Below are 20,419 nucleotides of genomic sequence, written 5' to 3' on the forward strand. Positions count from 1 at the left end.
TGGCACTTGACTGGGTAGACTCTTGATAGCTTTCTTCTGGTTACAAAACCTAGCAAATCAGATTAAAGATTTCAGCTGTTCATAGATATTGTTTCATCAGGCAAGATAAATAAAGAGATACAGGCTGTGAGCAAGCAGGAGGTCTTCTACTGAATGGAAATCCAGTAAGCTAATCTCATGAATGAGTCAGAGCATTAGGGAAATGTTTTGTGCTCCATATTAGAACAGGGGATGCCAAGATTTCCTAAATATTCAGTGTCAGAAAGGTAGATTTCACGATGAGACAAAAACAAGACCTAATATACTCGTAGTCCATTCTTTTTATAAACTTATCTTGTACCAAGTAGCACAAACTTTTCAGGAATTTCGTTAAAATCATGAAGGAAATCAATGTTTGATCTTTTTTGATGTATAAGGAATAGAATCGTCAGTCGGCACTGAGGAATATCCTATTGCAATCAACCTTCAAGAGCTGTCTGTAAAGTGTGATTCATAGCAATCTACATTAGTAGAGCAGGGATGACAGCTTCATGGAAGTTAAGTTTACTTTCTTTCAGCAAGATACGCTGTCCCTCTGGGTCTGAACCAGATGTATGTAGTTGTCTACATTAATTAAGTCCCATTTGTGAGCATTTATCAAGGCATCAATGAAATGTTTCTCGGAAACTAAGCATGTGTTCAGAACAGCCCATTCCACAGCATGTCTTCCTTCTCCTCCCTTGCAGTTACACACACGCACACACACATAACACACACAAAACAAGAAACAAAAATCTACTTTGGAGGCTAGAGAGATGGTTCAGTGTTTAAGACCCAGATTTGTTTCGTAGCACCCACACGATGGCTCAGAACCGCCCTTAATCCCCATTCAGGGGATCCATCATCTTCTTCGGAGCCTCCATGGCCACCAGGCATCCATTTGGTACACTTATATACATGCAAGCAAAATACTCATACACATAAAATAAATAAATATTAAAAAAACTTTTTTCCTTGAAACGGTACAAGTGATGATACTTTTATGTAAAATTTTATTAAAGCTTCTTTGTACCAAATGGGGTCACCCATGATGTTCTTCACTGAAGCACACTGTTTTTATACATTTATTTCTGGGTAATGTAACAAAGTTATAACTATGTTCTCACTCACTGTCATGAAAGTACTGACAGAAGACTATCTCATCTGGGGACATATTCCTTGGGTTCCAGTTGTACACAAGCCTCTCTTTTTGTAATTTAGCATATGAGTGTCTCTGTTCAGACTCTGGCTTGAAGGCATGCTTGAAAAATATGTCTATGTTTTTCTTTATATTTTCTTAGTCTAAACTTATTCTCTCTCCCTCTCCCTCCCTCCCTCTCTCCCTCCCTCCCTTTCTCTTCCTCTTCCTCCCTCTTCCTCCCCCCCCTGTATGTGTGTGTGCAGTGGTTTTGCAGTTACCCCCATTCATCATTTCAGTCTACAGCCATATCTTCTATTATAGCCATCTATAATGAATGAGGCAGACATCACACATCTCACCACGAGGCAGTAAGTAGATTGCTTCAGATACTGCTTTCAAGATTGCGATGCTCACCTACCCACTACATTCCTTTATTGTCCTATGGTCTATGCATTAAGCTCATGTCTGTATTTAAGTTGTAATTCAGTAAAGCAATCAAAATGCTTACGCTCAAGTAAAAGTGTGTATGTGTACAGACACACACATATATACATACATATAGGTGTATTTTTGTGGAGGCCTGATTTCAAATAGTAATCTTGATTCTGACAACCCACTTTGTAGAAAGAATTTTAAACAGTTTTATGATATCAGGAGCCAGAAGACCACAAATTCATTTCACTTATTGCTCTCCACTATTTGCTTAGCATTATTTTTTTGCCATTTCTGATCCACAGAGACATTTATGTAGTTTTAAAATCCAGCTATGTCTTTCTCATTTTTCATTTCATATATTAACTGCTACTAGATAAATGGAACAAAGGAAGATTCCTTAATATAAGAGCTAATCTCATCTTAATCAGAGGATATTAGGGATTTTGGAGATATATAGTCAAGGTTCTCTTTATTAGTTTACTACTCCAAAGTGACATGAGTCAAGAAAGTATTCTCCTGCTAAATAAAAATGTGATAAACACATAGCTCTTAGTTCAGTAAACAAGTTGATTATATGGTTTACAATTCTGGGGCTTTCAGGTGACGTATCTTGCTGCGACAAGAGTTCTGAAGTTATGCATGACTCAAGGAAAGTTTCTTTACAAGGTCTCATTTCTGTAGCTATGGATGTCTTAGAATTCACTCTATAGCCCAGGCTAGCCTTACAGCCTACAGAAAAAGTTAGTTTCTTGGCTAACAACTAAATAAAATGCAACATTGTTTAAATCTAAATTGTTGTAATAGGAGCGGTGGGGCTGCGTCCCCAACACCCTGGCTGCCTGCTAGCTTATGCCCCGAAATAACAACACACAAACTGTATTCATTTAAACACTGCTTGGCCCACTAGCTCTAGCCTCTTATGGGCTAATTCTCATATTTTGCCTAACCCATTTCTAATCATCTGTGTGTAGCACCCCACGGTGGAGTCTCTGTGCTCACTTCCTCTTCCTCCCAGTATCCTGTTCTGTTTTCTCCTCCCACCTATCTTCTAACCAATAAAATGGGCCAGGGCAGTTCCTTTATTAGCCAATGACCTTCCTCCATCACTAAATTATCTTTTAAAGTATTTATAAAAATTCAGAAGATTTATCAAGAAGCAGTAAAGCATATGAGGTTGAATTGGAAATGACTTTTAAAAAACATTTAAATTAAAAATTTTTGTGGTTAGTTGCTGAGGAATCCCATCAGGACGGAACCTTCATCTGGTGATGGATGGAGATAGAGACAGAGACCCACACTGGAGCACTGGACTGAGCTCCCAAGGTCCCAATGAGGAGCAGAAGGAGGAAGAACATGAGCAAAGAAGTTGGGGCCACGAGGGATGTACCCACCCACTGAGACAGTGGAGCTGATCTATTGAGACCTCACCAAGACCAGCTGGACTGTGACTGAAAAAGCATGGGATAAAAGTGGACCCTCTGAACATGGCGAACAATGAGGGCTGATGAGACGCAAAGGACAATGGCACGGGGGTTTGATCCTACGTAATGTGATGGCTTTGTGGGAGCCTAGCCAGTTAGGATGTTCACCTTCCTAGATATGGACGGAGGGGGGAGGGCCTAGGTCTTACCATAGGGCAGAAAACCCTGACTGCTCTTTGGACTGGAGAGGGAGGGGGAAAGGAGTGGGAGGAGGGGGAGAAGGGTGGGAGGAGGGGGCGTAGGGTGGGAGGAGGGGGAGGGAAATGGGAGGCTGGGAGGAGGTGGAAACTTGTTTTTTTTCTCCTTTTCTCAATTAAAAAAAATTTGTGTATGAGTGTATGCCTATAAATATATGTGTGTGTGTGTGTGTGTGTACATATATATATATGTACACACACACATATATATCTCTACACCATGAGCATATCTGGTATACCTGGCCAATAGAGGTTTAGGATTCCCTGGAACTGGAGTTACAGATGGCTGTAGGCTGGCATGTGGGTACTGGTAATTGAACCCAGGTACTCTAGAAGAGAAACCAGTGCCCCAAACCCTTGAGTATCTCTCCTGCCATGTGGAGATGAGTTTAAGTGATATTTTGGTTTGGGGTTTTACTTTGCTTTATTTTGGTTTTAAAACAAGGCTTTATAATGCAGTTTAGGATTGCTGAGAACTTTATGTGCAGGTCACATTGGCCTAGAACTCACAATCCTTCTGCATTAGAAGCATGTGCCATAATGCGGGGATTACCAAATGTTCTGGAACAAATAAAATCATAGTCACAGAGTTGTTTGGTTGTAGTTTTGCTAGTGATTCATCAACAAAGGTCCTTAGCTCAGTGCATTGTGCTCTCAAAGTTAAAATTATTCATATACCTTTGAAGTATATTATAATGCTAGAATTCTTTAAGGTTTTTATTTTTAATTATAGGGGAGGGGCTATGTATACATGAGTTCAGGCTCCTGTGGAGATCAGAAAACAACACTTGATTCCCTGGAGCTGGAGTGAGAGGTAGTTGTAATTTACCTGACATTGGTGCTGAATGAACTCAATCCTCTTAACCACTAAGCCATCCTTCCAGCCTCTAGATTTTTTAAATACAGTATTTATAACGCATGTTCGGAACTATAAATGACTGATAAGACACTACTATATAACTTCCATTCTAAGGTAAGAGGTCAATTTTGAGACAATGTTTTGCTATACAGTACCAACTGGCCTGGAACTCTGGCTCTGTTCCCTCTACATCCAAATGTTGGGTGTCATAGACATGTGCTGACTCCCAAGGTGAGTTGTTTTAATGTTTTGGCACAAACACACACTTGACTCATTTTCATAGCTGCTTACCAATTTCTATTGCGAACTGATACATAACAGTTTCCTGAAGCTGTACATCTCACCCCTACTGATACTCTAATTGTTAGGATGAAGTCATGGAGCGATTTCAGTACAGATGAATATATGTCAGGGATCAGATAATAACTCCACAGAGAATCTATTTACATTCTTGATTATCTTGTAAATTGTATTTCTCTGGTATCTCCCTAAAGAACACTAATTCAAATTCATTGCACAAGGCTTCTGTCACTACAATTTCTTCTTGTAGCCAGTCATGCTAAAAAAAAATGTTTCCCATCCATTATTAATTTCTTATTCTCTGTAGAGCTAAAACAACCTTCCATACTACAACTACACAGTTGTAGCTGATTTATTTTGTCATAAAGTATACAAACATGAATGCCCAGATACAAATTTACATTTTAACAAATTTCCTAAATACCTAATGGACAGAAAAGATGACTCAAATTGGCATGACCTTATTGCCTCATCTCTACTATTTGGAAATGCCAAAGTACTTGGACTTTTTAGTAGTGATTTACAAGTATCTCTATGGCAATGCTACCTAGCACATATGATAAAGAAAATACAGGCCTTTGTAATTTCCACTTAACATAGGTCATGTATTATCTAAATGGAATTCCCCTACTAAGAGTAATTATACAGTTATATAATTATATAAGTAAATAAAGGCATTTTTTTCCAGTGATCAGTGAATTCTTAAGCAGTATTGTATGTTACACTTTTATACAGTCTAAGATCACATAGAGTCTATATGTAGTATACATGTAAAAGGAACAGAACAGAGAAATTAGGCTCTACCCTCGTACAATATTAAAAACAATGGAAACATAGCCACCAAAATCTTTATTGAAGCAAATATAATAAATCATATAAAATTATAAGAGTCACTATATACTTAGTGATTTAGTACTTCCTTTTTAAAAAAGGCATACTATTTTGCCAGAATGATACATTTGAAAACTGGAAACTGCATAAACCCTTTCCATCATAACTCAACTATTTAAAGCTATATCAAAACACTTAATCAAGCGCCAAGTCAAAAAAGCCCCTAGACCAACCAGAAGAAGATATTCATCTGACTTGGCATTACCAATGTTAATTAAGGAGAATCTCATGGAGTAGGAAATAAGAGTATGCATATTTTAGACTTGCCTTGAGCAAAACAGTAAAAATGGGAGGACGCCCCCAGGCTTATTTCTAATCCTTTTTTTTTTGCTTAACAGAGTCCCCCCTTTGAAGAAATCACAGAGTTCTTAATTCCACCCCTTTCCAACTGAAATTTACTACATTTAAAGACAGATCTTCTAGAAGAAACTTAATACTTACTGGATTTTAGAATAATGGATATTTTTTCCAATAATATATACATTTAAAAATAGATGTCAAAGCATTAACAGAGAACAAAAAAAACATCAGGGAAAAATCTGAGCAATATAATAACTTTTTGACACCTTGTCTTTCTGTTGTCTTTCGCGAAGCTTGGCAGAGGAGGGAATTAAAGCAGGATTTGAGAGATAATCTTGGCATCTAAAAAGACCTTGATTTACTCCCTGCTGAAACTAAGGAACTGATTTAAGCACTAATCTCATTATGAGGTTTAAAAAGCCGTTAGTATTACTGGTCTGTATTCTGTATGTAAATCATATGCCAAGCTTAGCCCATACCATGTATTCCACAAAAGTTGGTTACTATTACTATTGTTGCAACTGCTGTTATTCTCCTCCTCTCTCCTCTTCTCTCTCTCTCTCTCTCTCTCTCTCTCTCTCTCTCTCCTTCTCTCCCTCCTTCCCTCTCCCCCCCCCCTCTGTTTTGTTGTTTTGTTTTGGAATTTGAAATCTCAGGTGTGCTGTAATCTCCCTATCAGAAAATAGTGCTTAGATAGCGTTAAATGAAAGCGATCCATGAAGATGTAATGAGCTTGGTAGAAAATGTAAATATAGTGCTAGGAAAGGGATTTAGCCTTCTAAATCTGCCTGGTGTGTACTTGGATCCTAGCCTCTAGCCATGTTGAAATTACTACCTCCAAACTTTGCAACTACTATGCATTTCCCACCATCTGTGTTTTAGTAATGTTTACCAGGGATGTGCATTTAGAAAAAATGAAGTTACTGAGTTAAAATCATTACGATGGGAACTCCTTGGGTTTAATTAATTAAATATGGTAGGTGTGTACCAAAATTGTCAGATTATACCCATTAAGTTACTGTTAGAATAACATGCTTCAGTCAAGTTGACTGGGTCAATGTGTCTAGATGTGCTGTGTTTTCTGAGTATGCCACTGACACATTGATCATAGAAAATAAAACGAAATAAAACCCCAAAAAACGAAAACAGAAAAGAATTTGACAATATTAACTGGCTCTACTTTTTGTCTTTACCAACTCACATTTTTCAAAAATTCATGATTATGTACCATACACATTATTGTCTATTATACACATTGTTGTTTATAGGAGAAATGTATTTATCATCAGTTCAACAAACGAAAAGGAGTCATAAGAAATCCTAGGCACATTATGTGGAAATAAGGCCAGCAAAAAAACGCTCAAGACAAACATGATAGTGCCTATTCCTCTCTAACCAAAAGGCTGACTAAGACTGGAGATAAGTTAGTCAAGCCCGTAGGAATAATACCACTGGGAAAAGTATCTTTCAATTTTCAGACAAATACAGGAAAATATCAAAGTTTCATTATCTCTGGTCAGCAGAATGCTCAACTACCTCTAGGAGAGTCAGAACTTCAAGCTTTGAGTGGTCCAGCTTGAGTCCTCCTTGGGCATCAGGCCTTATGTTCATCTAATAAACTTAACCTGAGGGCCCATTTCCCACTTCCTTAAAGTGGTCATATTTAATACTATGTCCTCTTGTATTCCAATGACAGAAACTAAGAAATTGTTTCTTCAAAAATAAGTACACAGTTGCCAGTAAAGTCAAAACAACCCAAATTTCCAACTGGTGAATAGATATTAAAAATGTGATACGTCTGTCCATACAATGGAATGCTAGTCAGCATTAAAAATGAAGTACTATAACATGATGTAATACAGATGTCACTTATAATATTATGCTAAGTGAAAGACCAGCACAAAAGAGCATGGGTTATACAAATTCATTCATATGAAGGGTAAGGAATATACACCTCTACAGAAGAAAGTCAATAAATTGGTAATATAGGTTTCTGTTGCTAGGGATTGGTCACAGGACAAAGGAGAAGTGAGAAAAAATGAGTACTGGATGACATTCTGCGATGAAGAAAATCTTCGAAAATTGAGCATGCGATGGCAACTGCACAACTTTTGAGATTATGCTATCAACCAATGAATTATACAAGTTAGGAGGGTGGATTGCATGAAATGGACAGTATATATATCAAGACACTTCCGTAAAAATGAAGTTTTGGATTTCAAATTGTATCTTTCAGGACACTGAAAATAAATTCACAGTGAAAACAGTCATTTCTTATTCTTTTCCCTAATGTAGAGGACTCAACATGTAACCTATGGTGTACACATGTTTGTAGAATTACTTGTACAAGATAGCCAAAACTTTCACATGGTCTGTATGTTTCCTAATAACGTCCCCAATAATCCTAAAACACTCAAGTCTAGGTTAACCTAAACTGAATTGTTTTCATTCGAATGGAAACACAACCTAAGGGGACATATGAAAGAAACTGTAGAAAGAATAGCAGAAGTAAGGGAAAACAATGAAGACACCTTGCTTCTGTCACAGCTCACATGACAAAGAGCATTTTCCCTCCGCTCATTTACATAACACATGCAGGTACCTGGAACTCAGGAGACAGGGGCATGTGAAACACTATTCCATACCTTTGAAGAGCTCAGATTTGAATGTGTGGGATATTGTCTATTTCTACGCCACAGTAACAAACATTAGGTGACTGCAAAATGATTGGGAACCATGCTCACTGCTAAAGCTGAAACTCTACAAGTTACTTACTTTGACAATTAGTCCTCTGGTCTACTAGACCGTCATAAGAAACGGAACACATAGGAAATTATTTGCTTGTGGCCTACAATTACAGCAGACAGAGCGGCGCTTTATGGCCACCGACACAGAAGGTTACCTTTTGATTATTAAGACAAAAATATAAAATGGATGGAGTCAGCCGTTTCCAGGATCTATTCCGCTGTGTAAGAGATACAAAGCAGCAAGCCACTTCTAGTACCCCAGGTGTTCTTTCTACAGGTACTCTCTTCCTAGAAAGAGTCGTCCATAGGCTTCCATGTCCTCTACGACTGTGACCTTCCCCTACAACTCACTGATCCTTAATCAAGACTTAAAACTCCAGATCTCCTTTTTCAACATTGTTCTTGATGACTCCATTAGGCGCCGGCTCTGTGGATTGGAACTAGTTCATCAACAAGCCACACATGGTGGATATACTGAGCATTCATCTTTAAAATTTCTGTGTCAGGAAGAGGAATAGCTTCCTGAAGGAGCATCACACAGGACCATATAATAATGTACATACTCTGTAAATTCCCAGTAACCTGTTACTTTAAAGCTACATTTGCATTTCTGTTATAAGGTAAAGGGACAGAAAAAAATCTCCCACTGTGTTGACTACACGTGTTAAAATCATGACCCAGCAGATATGTAAAGCAAAAAGAGGCCATTGCCTGTAAACACTTAAAACATTTTTTTTTCACTATTCTGGTGACAGAAACAAGAGCTGCCTTCCCACAAGCTAACCAGTGAATGAACAAGTAAGAACTTTCCGATAGTAAGTTCACTGTATCAGACAGAGTATTGGTGGAATCTTTTGTTTGTGCTTTAACTGGAAACCCAGATTATCCCAGACAGCAGTCCACAAAAAAAGGGTACCAAGAATGTTCTATATCTACTGGTGATAATTTCACATGCTCCTTCACATTTTATGAACTCATTCTTGAGGACTCAGTGTTTATACAGCAATTGCCTCAGTACTAGCACATATCCAGGGCTTATGCGCAGGTTCCTGTGGTAACTACTTTTTCCGATCTCCCCTGAAAAGACAAAGGCCTAGACTTCAACATTTACAATAGAAAGCTAACCATTCCTCTCTTTGGTTTGTTTCTTACACACTTGATTTTTTTAATCAAGTTGTGTTCCATATAGCATTACAATTGAGTTTGAGGTCAAGTCAGCAAGGACAGTATTGGGTTAAACATAATTAACCATTGCTTTCTCTTCTATCCTCAACGCAAGCATTAATGTGACAAGGATTCCCTTATACAAAAGCTTATCTGTCTTTGGAATACTTTTCCTTAAAGGCTCTCAAAGACATTCTCTGAACACATTTTGGGCTACCATAAGCTATATTCCATGTATTTTCTGTAAAAATAGTCTTTTCACAATTATCAAAAGCCACCTAGGGTTTCCCTTGATCTTTTGTATTAAATGTTGGTGAGTACACTAGTCAATAATTATACATAGCATAACAGTGGTTCAGAGTTCAGAGCCATCAGACTAGGAATCCATGTGGTAGCTGTCTGCAGTGTCTTTTAGAGTCTAGATACCAAGTCTTTTGGATACAGGGTTCTAACGATTGAATAAAATAGTGTATGAACTCAGACCTGGTTCTGTTCACATCAAGCATTCAAAGGACAGCTATTCATCTTTGTTGCCAAAATTCAGGAAAATTACAATGTTTCTTTAGTATAGCCTATATTTCCTTCATCTAATATCAAGAGTTTGCAAAAATGTTTCTTCTTTCCTCCCTGGATACAAGGAAGTTCCAATGGAATCTGAAGCTCAATCGAGGGCATCCCTAGTATGCTCATTCACATCACAGAGATCTGATTGCTATGGCTTTTTAAAAATATACCCTTTTGGAAAAGGAACACATTTATAGAAATGTCCTCGAATACAAGAATTTAGTAGACCAAATTCACTATGCCTATCGTCTGCCCCTTTGCAAATAGAAGTTGCATATAGAATAGAAGTCAAACTCCTTAATATGACTTACAACGTCCTATATAAAGGAGTCTCCACCTGCATTCCACTACACTCTTTCTCCTCATTCCATGTTATGCATGATTCATTGTTCTGGCAGTCAGGAAAACTCTTCCCTTCCCAGCTGTAGTCTAGGAAAGGGCTGTCATTAACCTTATACTCCCTTCGCAGAGATGTCTCCACTCCCAGACAGAATTCAGCATTGACCTTTTTGCTCATCCAGAGCACTTCCTATGCTAGATTTTAATGTTCATATTTCGTTATTATTTCATTAAGTGTTGAGCTCCATAGGGTAAGAAACAGACCTGAGTCATCATTGAAGTCTCACATGAAGTATTCACCTAGTAACCCTAGATTTAAATGAAATTATATGCTTGGGCCTATAAACTAACAAAAGAAAGTCAAGATCTTATTCTATTGTCACAGGATGGTCTAGTAGTAAAGTCCACAAGGAGAATGGGCGGGTGGGGCCATCTAACAAAGGAAGTGGGGTTGTATGAATGTAAGCTCGTATCCAGTCTGTCTTAGAGAGATGCCAGCTGTATCCATAAAATGTGAATATTCTAATCACCAGAGGGTTGCTTCAATTTTTCTGTAGAATGAAACAGTCTGGGGCTCTCCAATCTGCTATCCCAAGATTCCAAGTGCAGCCGAAAACGATTTGACTGTTCTGATTTGGGTGATGTCAGATTCTTAGCCTGAGGGTCATGGAATGTAGCAACAACTCTAGTCTTAAGGAACATGCAGTTCCTATCTTCTTAGGTCTAGAATATGGATCTAAATGCCGTGCTCAATTGCCAACTGAGATGAAACTAGCACACAGGTTATACCATGAAAGACCTAATTAACAATGCCCCCATTCAGCAGGAAGCAGTTTGGAGAGAAAAAACTGCGCCCATGTTCCCAAATACGGTTTATAAACGTTCTTTTACATTTAAAAGGGGATATGATATAGATATGAATAATTTACATTAGTATAGATTTTGCTTTATTGATAGAGATTTAAGGTCAATTTTGTTATATGTATATGTATTTCTGATCTGTATTAAGGTATTGTGATTGTGTAGTTCACTTAAAAATGTAATGTACATAGGTTGCTAATAGATAATCATAATAATCAAGTTTGTAGTCATGTTAGTTAAGATTTTGTAGATGTACATAGATATATTTCAGATAGTCATTCTTCATATCTTTCAAAAATTATAGAATATGGCATTTTAAATGTTTTAATAACTTAGGGTTTTTCATGACAATGAGACACTCTGCTCCTGGCAGCACCAATCTACTTCAGGAAGAAGATGGGCATCGAACAGGATCCTTATGGAGTTTGATAGCCATTTCGGCAAGAAACTGCTCTTGCCTGGACTGTTGCATAAACTGGACACAAAGAACCCGCAAAGAGAGGACTGCTGAACTTGCCTAAAGGTGAGATGATCTTTTGGGGTTCCTGATTCATGAAAGAGTCTGCAAGACATTCTGCAGGACACAACAGATAGTGACTGAACTGCCTTTGAAATGTCCTGCTTCATGGAAATGTCTGCTGGAAACTATGGGCCTGTAGGCCGAAGATGGATGCCCCAACAGTACAGAGAAACTTTGGGTGACTGTCCAGGCAGCGAGATGTCTCTGTCATTTCTAGAGTTTGAAAGTTGCTTATTTCTTGTTTGCTTAGGTAATATTGTATCTTTCTGGAGTCTTTGATGGAGTTGAAGAATAGTTAGTTATAGTTTTCCTTAGTTATGATAAAGATTATTGTAATTTTTACTTGATAACTGTTTTGTTATATGTAATTTTGCTATGTTAAGTTAAAGCCTTCCTTTTTTTTTCGTTTAAACAGAAAAAGGGGAAATGATGGAGGAAGGTCATTGGCTATTAAAGAAACTGCCTTGGCCCATTTTATTGGTTAGAACATAGGTGGGTGGAGTAAACAGAACAGAATGCTGGGAGGAAGAGGAAGTGAACTCAGACTTGACAGCTCTGCTCTCTGGAGCAGAGGCCATTCTCCCCTCTCCCGGGCACATGCGATGAAGTTCCAACCCAGGATGGACATAGGCTAGAATCTTCCTGGTAAGTGCACCTTGGGGTGCTACACACCTTATTAGAAATGGGCTAGTCCAGGTACGAGAGTTAGCCGAGAAGAGGCTAGATATAATGGGCCAAGCAGTGTTTAAAAGAATACAGTGTCCGTGTAATTATTTCGGGGCATAAGCTAGCAGGCGACCGGGGTGCTGGGGACGCAGCCCCGCCGCTCGTATTACAACACGACTTGAATACATTTACTACAGCTAGGCAATTAAAAAGAGATATTTAGGGGAACAGAGAAAAAATAAAGAGTAATTCTTGGTTATTCATTCACTCCTAAGAAAGAGATGCCCCAAATCAGTCCCCTCCAATTTTGATTAACTTGGAATAAACTGAAGAATAGTCGATATACTACTGTGAGATAGAACTGAGCCTCTGATTCTTGGGGACTCTACCTCTGATTTGTGGACATCTCCTCTCTGCCTAAATAAAGCTGTGATGGTTGACCCAATTCTAACACAGTTTTTGAGATACAGTGTTTGCCCTTCAGCTCTTCATCATTCTTGCCATAAAAGGCAGGGCTGTTTGATTTATGGTGTTTAACTTGCTCCCTTTATCCAAAAAAGGTCCTGTAGCCCTGTGTTTTGTAGCCTATGTTGCCAAGCAACATAAATGCCTAGTTTCATTAACCTTCTCATATACAATGCTGACTTGAACAAACGTAAGAATCGGTCTCTAGTTTCCAGTGCTGTCAACTGGACATGTCAAGATTCTGTGATATGCCCCTCATCTTCTTTGCTTACGCTCAATTCCTCACCTGCTACAATTAAGAAAGGCCACAAAATTGGTCTTCCATTTGAGACCAGGACTTCTCTTGCACACTGGTGCCCTTTAACCTCTCTTTCTCTCTATTGCCTCTTTTGAGAAAATGCTCTCAGTCCCAAGTCCTCTTCTCATCTCCTGGCATGTTTTTTTCCAGCATATACAAAGTAATTAGAGATTTTTACATAAAAAGAATAGAATGAGCAATATGTGACAATATGTAAAATAATTCCAGCAAATGTATATTTGTAAATATTTGCACATGTAAAACCTCTTTATTATTATGAATTATTATTATGTTTTGTTCTTTTTAACCTTATACACTTCTTGAGTGTCCTCTAGAGATGAATTTCAAGTATGTGAATATTTACAAATAGATTTGTGGATTGAATTATTTTACATACTTTGACAAGGTCTTCCTTCTTTATTGAATGCTCTGTACAAAAAGTAGGAGAATAGGGACTCTAAGAGCAATTCCCTTCTTATAGACTGCTGGCATTTGCGCAAGAGGATGATACCAGGACCATCACTCAACTTCTGCCCCACTCCATTCACTATCTTCTAGCCCCCTGGCCCCTGAGGAAAGACTTCCACAAATTCTGCTGAGAATTCCAGCATAGGATATTCTTGAACTGTCAACCCTGGTTGCAAAAAGTCTGTCTTTTGGCTATGCTCCTGTCAGACCCTTCCTGTATTCCCCCAGAGCTGTTGCAGCACCAAGCCAATGAGCTCTCTTCATCTATCGGAGACATCAGCTTTACCTGCTCCTTGATACAACATGGAAATTGGGGCTGTTTCCCCATTTGTACAATCTACTGAACTCTTGGATCACCTCTCGCATAAGCTCCTTTTTGTCCTAAAAACATGCTTTCCTAATGCCTTGTGGTTCTTTTAATTGAAATTTACCCACCACAAAGCTATACGAATCTCTATGCGTTCACATAAACTTCATGTACACACAAAACACAGACCTCGGTGTAAATATAAGGGTCTAAATTCTGGATGATGCCCAGGGATGGCTCCTTGTTTGTCCTAGGGTGCTATTGCTGTGATAAACCTCCAATACCAAAAGCAACTTGAGGAAGAAAGTTTTTTTTTTTTTTTTTTTTTTTTTTTTTTTGTACTTTCACATCACCGTCCATCATATAAGGAAGTCAGGACAGGAACACAAACATGGTAGGAACCTGGAGTAGGGAACTAAAGCAAAGACTATGGAGAAACACTGTTTACTGGCTTTATCATCCTGGTTACTTATAGTACCCAGGACCAACAGCACTTGGGTGTGGCATCACCTGCAGTATCCTGCACCTTCCCAAATCAATCATTAATCAAGACTTGCGTACAAGCCAGATCTATAGGGACATATTCTTAATTAACACTCCCTCTTCCCAGAAACATCTAGGCTTGTGCCAAGTTTACAGATAACAACCAGCATACTATCCTAGGTGAGGAGGTCTATACTCCTCAGTGTGACACCATGCTCTTTCCCTCTTGCACAACAGACGGCTTCATCGCCTCCCTTTCTTTGTCTTGTTTTGAGATTGGGTTTCACTGTGTAGGCCTTGCTGGCCTAGAACTCACTATATAGACCAGGCTGGCCTCAAACTCACAGACATCTATCTGCCTTTGTCTCCTAACCGTTGAGAATAAAGGTTTATGCCACCATACCTGGCTACAATGTAGATTTTGCAAATGACATTCTGTCATTGTTCCTAATGTTTTAACTTACTCATCTCTGGCTGGCTACCCCCAGCTCTTGACCCCACTTTTACTCTTTCAGTTTGGCCACTTCTTATCACTTTGGACTACCATATAGACCAAAACAAAGAAAATGGACTAAAGATGCCTGAGCTTATGAAGATTTATATCAATGAAAGCAGGACCTAAGAACATTAGGTTGTTTACAAGGTACATGAACAGGTCAATGGTTTCCACCTAGTTCAAACCAGCGTCATAAGTAACAAATCTAAAACTTCTTGGAATGTTATATAATCTTGTATGAATATTGGCAGAATGAAACAAAGCAAGATAAAACCAAATCAAAGCTGAAAAGGCCTGGTTACCAAAGAACCAAACCAAAGCATATGAAAGGTACTGGGTAGGTACTACAAATCTGCTGAGCCCGATGCTGTCATAGAATATGAAATAATGTTAATCATCTTTAAACTTCACGGTCAATCAAACTCATATTTCCCTGCATTTTAGATTTAAGAGCAACCTAACTAATTTACCATTCTGACAGTAATTTGGCAAGTATAGACTTAAGTCAGGAGACTACAAGATTTCATGAACACAGGAAAAAAGGTAAGCTGTGAGTTCACAGAGCTAAGGACATAGAATGGAACCAACTCTCAGTAATCAGCTGGCTTCTGCCAAATAAAGATAAACTCTAATTATCTGTGCTTAACAAGTGAAACATGAATGATAGGTTAAGCTAATGAATGCTACCAATGTCGCAAACTTTTAAGAGGCACTATCAAAAAGATCCAGAGACATACTTAGCTTTATTCTTATCTTTATGGGGAAAAAAGACTAGGAACCAGAGGGTGCTGGTGGGAGAGACACCCAGAGCCAGGGACTTGGAAAAATGGATTTTTAAAATTCTACGTTTATGAAACAGCCATGCTTAGTACTAATCAAGGCAGAGGGAAGTATTTTGAAATGTTAATAGAACTAAAAAAAATAATAAAAGCTCAATTGAATGTTTTCCTTTATGAAATTAGGTTTTTGAAATATTTGTTTTTGAAACTACATGCACGTGTTAAAACCAAAATAGATCCAGCTCCAGTTCAATTCATTTGTTCATTAATTTATTCAGCAAATATGTATTGAATGCTATGTATAAGGAATGGGAGAAAAGGAGCTCTAACAGTAGAGATAAGATATACCCCAAGATGACCAGGATTTATCCCCAGTGTTTGAACTGGCTTTTTGGGGCCCATTCTCTTTGGAAGGCTGCCTTGCTCAGCCTAGATATAGGAGGGAGGGCCTTGGTTCTGCCTCAAAGGAATGTGTTAGACTTTGTTGACTCCCCATGGGAAGCCTTACCCTCTCTAAGGAATGGATTGGGGTGGGACAGGTGGAAGGTAGGGGAGTGGGAGAAGGGGAGAGGGAACTGGGATTGGTATGTAAAATGAGAAAAGACTATCAACCCTGTCTCGAAAAAACCAAAAAAAAAAAAATAAAATAAAAAAAATAAATTAAAAAAGGAAAAACGATATACCCAAGATGTATGTAGAATAGCCACCTTGAGTTTCTCTAGGGCATTGGGCCAGGAAAATTGTGAAAAAGAGTAATTAATAGAATTAATAACATATGTAGTCAGGAATTGGAGTCTCCAATTAACTCTCCTCTGCTAACTGCAATGTGAACATAAATCACATTTATAGAATAAGGACACCAAATATTCACAGATATTTGACATTTAGAAATACTAAATAAACACTAAATATACACAAATATTTACATATACTCAAAGTCCCCATCCAGAGATTGAGTACAATACTAAAATATCCTTGCCCATTTTCTCCACAAGTAGGCTATTATTTGTCATTTTTGCAGCCTACTTCTGACTTGGGAAATATCCAGGCTGGCAGGCACAGAGAAAGAGAATCTAGTGATTTCCTAGGCTTTTTTAGGGAGGCAAATGACAAATTAAAGGCTTTGAAAGCAACACCCAATGCAAAGGTCACAGAAGCAGAATGGTCCTACATCTCTTTCTTAAAATCTCTAAGAAGACAGCAGAGGATAGGGCAAGAAAACGAGGAAGGCTGTTCCCAAGAGGGAGACACTTCTTTGGGATTTAAGTAGGAGGTGAAAATCGAACTAAGAAGAAGAAGAAAAGAAAAGACTCATTCTGACCTTTTCAAGATAACCCCCAGAAAGACTCACATAATGGCAGAGGCCTCGTTTTGGAGCACTAAGTAGCCCTGCTATATAATCTTTCTTTCAGAGAACAAACCATCCCATTTTCAGTGACAATCCTGGATATATTTCAGGGTAAAGTGGTTGAACTAGTTTATTCAAGGACGTTTGTTCTTTGCAACGCTCTCAAGGTAAGGCACATTCTGGGGGAATAAACCCGATTTCTATGTAGATGGCATTTACATAGAATGGCTCTTTATTCTCTGAACCAAGGTAGAGTTGGCTATTTTGAGTGTGAAAAAATAAACCTGGTATGAATTTATGTCTACCACTAGCTGACTGGGAAATCTGGGGCAAGCTATTTGAACCTCTCTCAGCCTGTGCTTTCTCATCTAAAGAAAGGAGATGTGTACTTCTTTGTACAGCTTTTAAAAAGATTAAATGATCTAAAATATATGAAAGTACTTTTAAAATGAGAAGCTGGTAGTGTTTCTCAGTGGTAGAATGGGTCCTTAGCACGCATGAGGTCATGGATTCAGTCCCTAGTACCAGAGACGGTGCTCTGAAAATGATGAAATGATACATAAATAAGTTTAATCGGTATTCCTCCCCAACACTCATTGACCTGGTTACCATGGCATGGAGGGAGCATCGCACAACCCACCAACAAAACCTATATCCTGACTAATGGCCTAAAAGATGTACTAAGCAATGGTAAGGATCATATACTAGACAATGTACATACTCTTCAAGAGCATCAGATTGTGTTTATAGGGGAAATCCCAATCCTTTCTTCTCTTTTGACTTTGATAAAGATTTAATATGAATGACTACTAGCTATTGTTACTACTTATTATTAGTGACTCTTTCCAGTAAAATAATAGGAGAAGTATCTTGGATTTCATTCCTACTTTTACAAATAGAGCTAATAAAATAAAGCTATCATTAATCTTCTCTCCACAAATGTACAATATTACAGCATTACTGGCGGTCATGTGACCTCCTTGCTATATTCTTAAATTTATATCATATAAGGATGAGGACATGATCTGTAGTGTTTTACCAAACACTTCCTGAGTAGTGAAATATTATCACTGTGGTAGGACCTACTAGAGGAACAAGATGCTGATCACGGAATGGCCAGGACTCATTTGAAGGAGGTACGGACAACAGGGCAAACTGCCCTTAGTTTTCTGGGCAAAATCTAAAGTTATATAGGCCAACAGCGAGCATGAACATGGCCCAGAAAGTAGATGCAAACAAAATCAAAATACTGGCTACAGCAGCATGGTCAGTAGAAGAAGGTGGCGTTGACAAAAGCAAGTCGAGAGAACACAGTGGAAGGTTTGGACGCCCTGCTGAGAAGCTGGGTATTCATTCAAGATACAGTAATCCAGTAAAGTAAGAATGCCATGATAGGCCTTGGTTCTGGAAAGCTACACAAAGAGTCAGCGCAGAGGATTTATCGGGAAAATGGGCGAGGAACTCAAGGGAAGCCAATTTGATAAAGAGCTCTGGCCAGAGGTCAGAGGTATTAAGAGCTGAAAGGCTAGTAGCAGCAGAAGGGACTAGATGAATGACAGCCAGCTTTTTCATGCTGAGGTGACATTCTCCCTCAGGGCACTGGGTCTCAAATACAGTATGTCCTCTAGATTAAGAGGTCTTGCTGCCTTGGGCTAACCAAAAGAGATGAAAGTATTTAAGTGCTACAGATTTGAGCAGTCTGGCTTTTAAAGACTTGCCTGGTGGCACTGTCTGTAGCAAGCCACACTATGATTACAGGTGCTTATATGAAAAGGTTCCCTTAACCAGGGTACCCGTGGCATAGCAAATGTAAAACAAAAGGAAGAGACCAAGGATTTGTATTATCCTGACACCACACAATGGTCTAGATCCTTACAATTTATCTGCTTTAGGCATTATGAATTTTCTTTTTTTAATAATTGTACTTTTTTTTTTACAGGTAATGGCTAACACCTGGAATTGCCTACCTAATCTGCTATGAAGATGAACAAAAGCAGTAACTTCTCTACTTGATGATGAAAAACAAGAGGAAATACTGTTCCCAAATATGACAAAGCCAATGAATCTAATGTTTATGGCAATATGGCCAAACATGTAAAATTTATATAACCACGAATTAAATCACTTAGTTTTTCTCTTAAGTTCTCTTCCCAAATACAAATATATCAAAACCTATGGCACACATGCAATAAACCCAATGCCCCCATTAGCATTAATCCCCTCACACCTAAATTAGGAGGTATTTATTAATCATGCTACATGGCACTCATTTTCTTCTTTCAGACAAGAAGTGAATCTGCAAAAGGAGCCGAACAGATTATTTTCGCAAACAGTTAGACATCGAGTGACTAAGTGAAGACTCCTGGCACTCGTCTTCATGTGCAAGCGTGTGCACTCCGCTTACCAATGACACAGCTACAGAGAAAACTCACCTGTTTTCTTCCTCAAGATCTGCTAGGATTCTCTCTAGCTCCCCTCTTTCCTCACTCTCTAAGGAAATCAAGATCTGGGCAGGACTACGAGGCTGGCTCAGGGGGGAGTCCTGGTTCAAACTTTGGCAGTAATGCTGGATTAACAAATGTTCATCATCTCTGGAAAATAAAATCAAAGGTTTTGGTTTTTCCACCCCCCTTATTTTGTTTTGGGGTCAGGGACTCAGATGTGTATTTGAAAATAGAAACATTTCTTTGCTCTCAACAATTAGTCAGACCCTTCCGTGCCCCTGTTCTGAAGACATTTAGGTACCGCTGTAGTGATGGACAGTTTAAATTGTTTCTTTTTTCAAAAATCCACATGAAACTTACTGGCCTATTTACACAGATAAATGAAAGACAGAATTACAGAAATACTTGGGAGTCTATTTTAACACTTTAGCTTGTTATCAACTAACAAATACTTTTTTAAAAAAATAACAATGGCTATTTAATTCTTTTGCTAGTAAGTATGTCAAGATGATCTGTTCATTAGCCATGGTACTGATACTGATTGGGTAGGGAGGAGGGAAACATAGTTCTTAAAATAGGAAATAGTATCTTCAGTGGAAGGCAAAAACCCGAAAGAGCTGCTTCAGCCAGCTAATTTTAACTCATAGGCCTCAGAGGTGGGATGTTAGCAATAACTAACCTGTGGATAACTGGTTGTTTTAAATACTGTTTAGATATAAATACAAAATTGAAGGGGGTGAAGACATTAAGGTGACTGATTAATACAGGATAAGAACACCTCATTCCTTAGGCTGAATCTTAAGCACTATTTCTGTTGCGGGGAGGGCAGAGGAAGGCATATTCTGAGA

The 20,419-nt window shown here is 38.5% G+C and overlaps 1 protein-coding gene across 6 annotated transcripts in view; it reads right to left on the reverse strand.

Moving 5' to 3' along the window:
* Positions 1–20,419, reverse strand: part of Dmd (dystrophin) — a 1,759,261-nt gene that overhangs the window by 30,562 nt on the left and 1,708,280 nt on the right. For all 6 annotated transcript variants that reach the window (XM_041642825.1, XM_041642826.1, XM_041642828.1 and 3 more), the window contains one exon: positions 19,560–19,718. In XM_041642825.1, the coding sequence (XP_041498759.1) occupies positions 19,560–19,718 (159 nt within the window). The remainder of the gene's footprint in view (positions 1–19,559; positions 19,719–20,419) is intronic.

This window comes from Microtus oregoni, unplaced genomic scaffold (genome assembly GCF_018167655.1).
Source record: "Microtus oregoni isolate MIOR12 unplaced genomic scaffold, Mior012 000079F_ref0000094, whole genome shotgun sequence".
NCBI classification, from domain to species: domain Eukaryota; kingdom Metazoa; phylum Chordata; class Mammalia; order Rodentia; family Cricetidae; genus Microtus; species Microtus oregoni.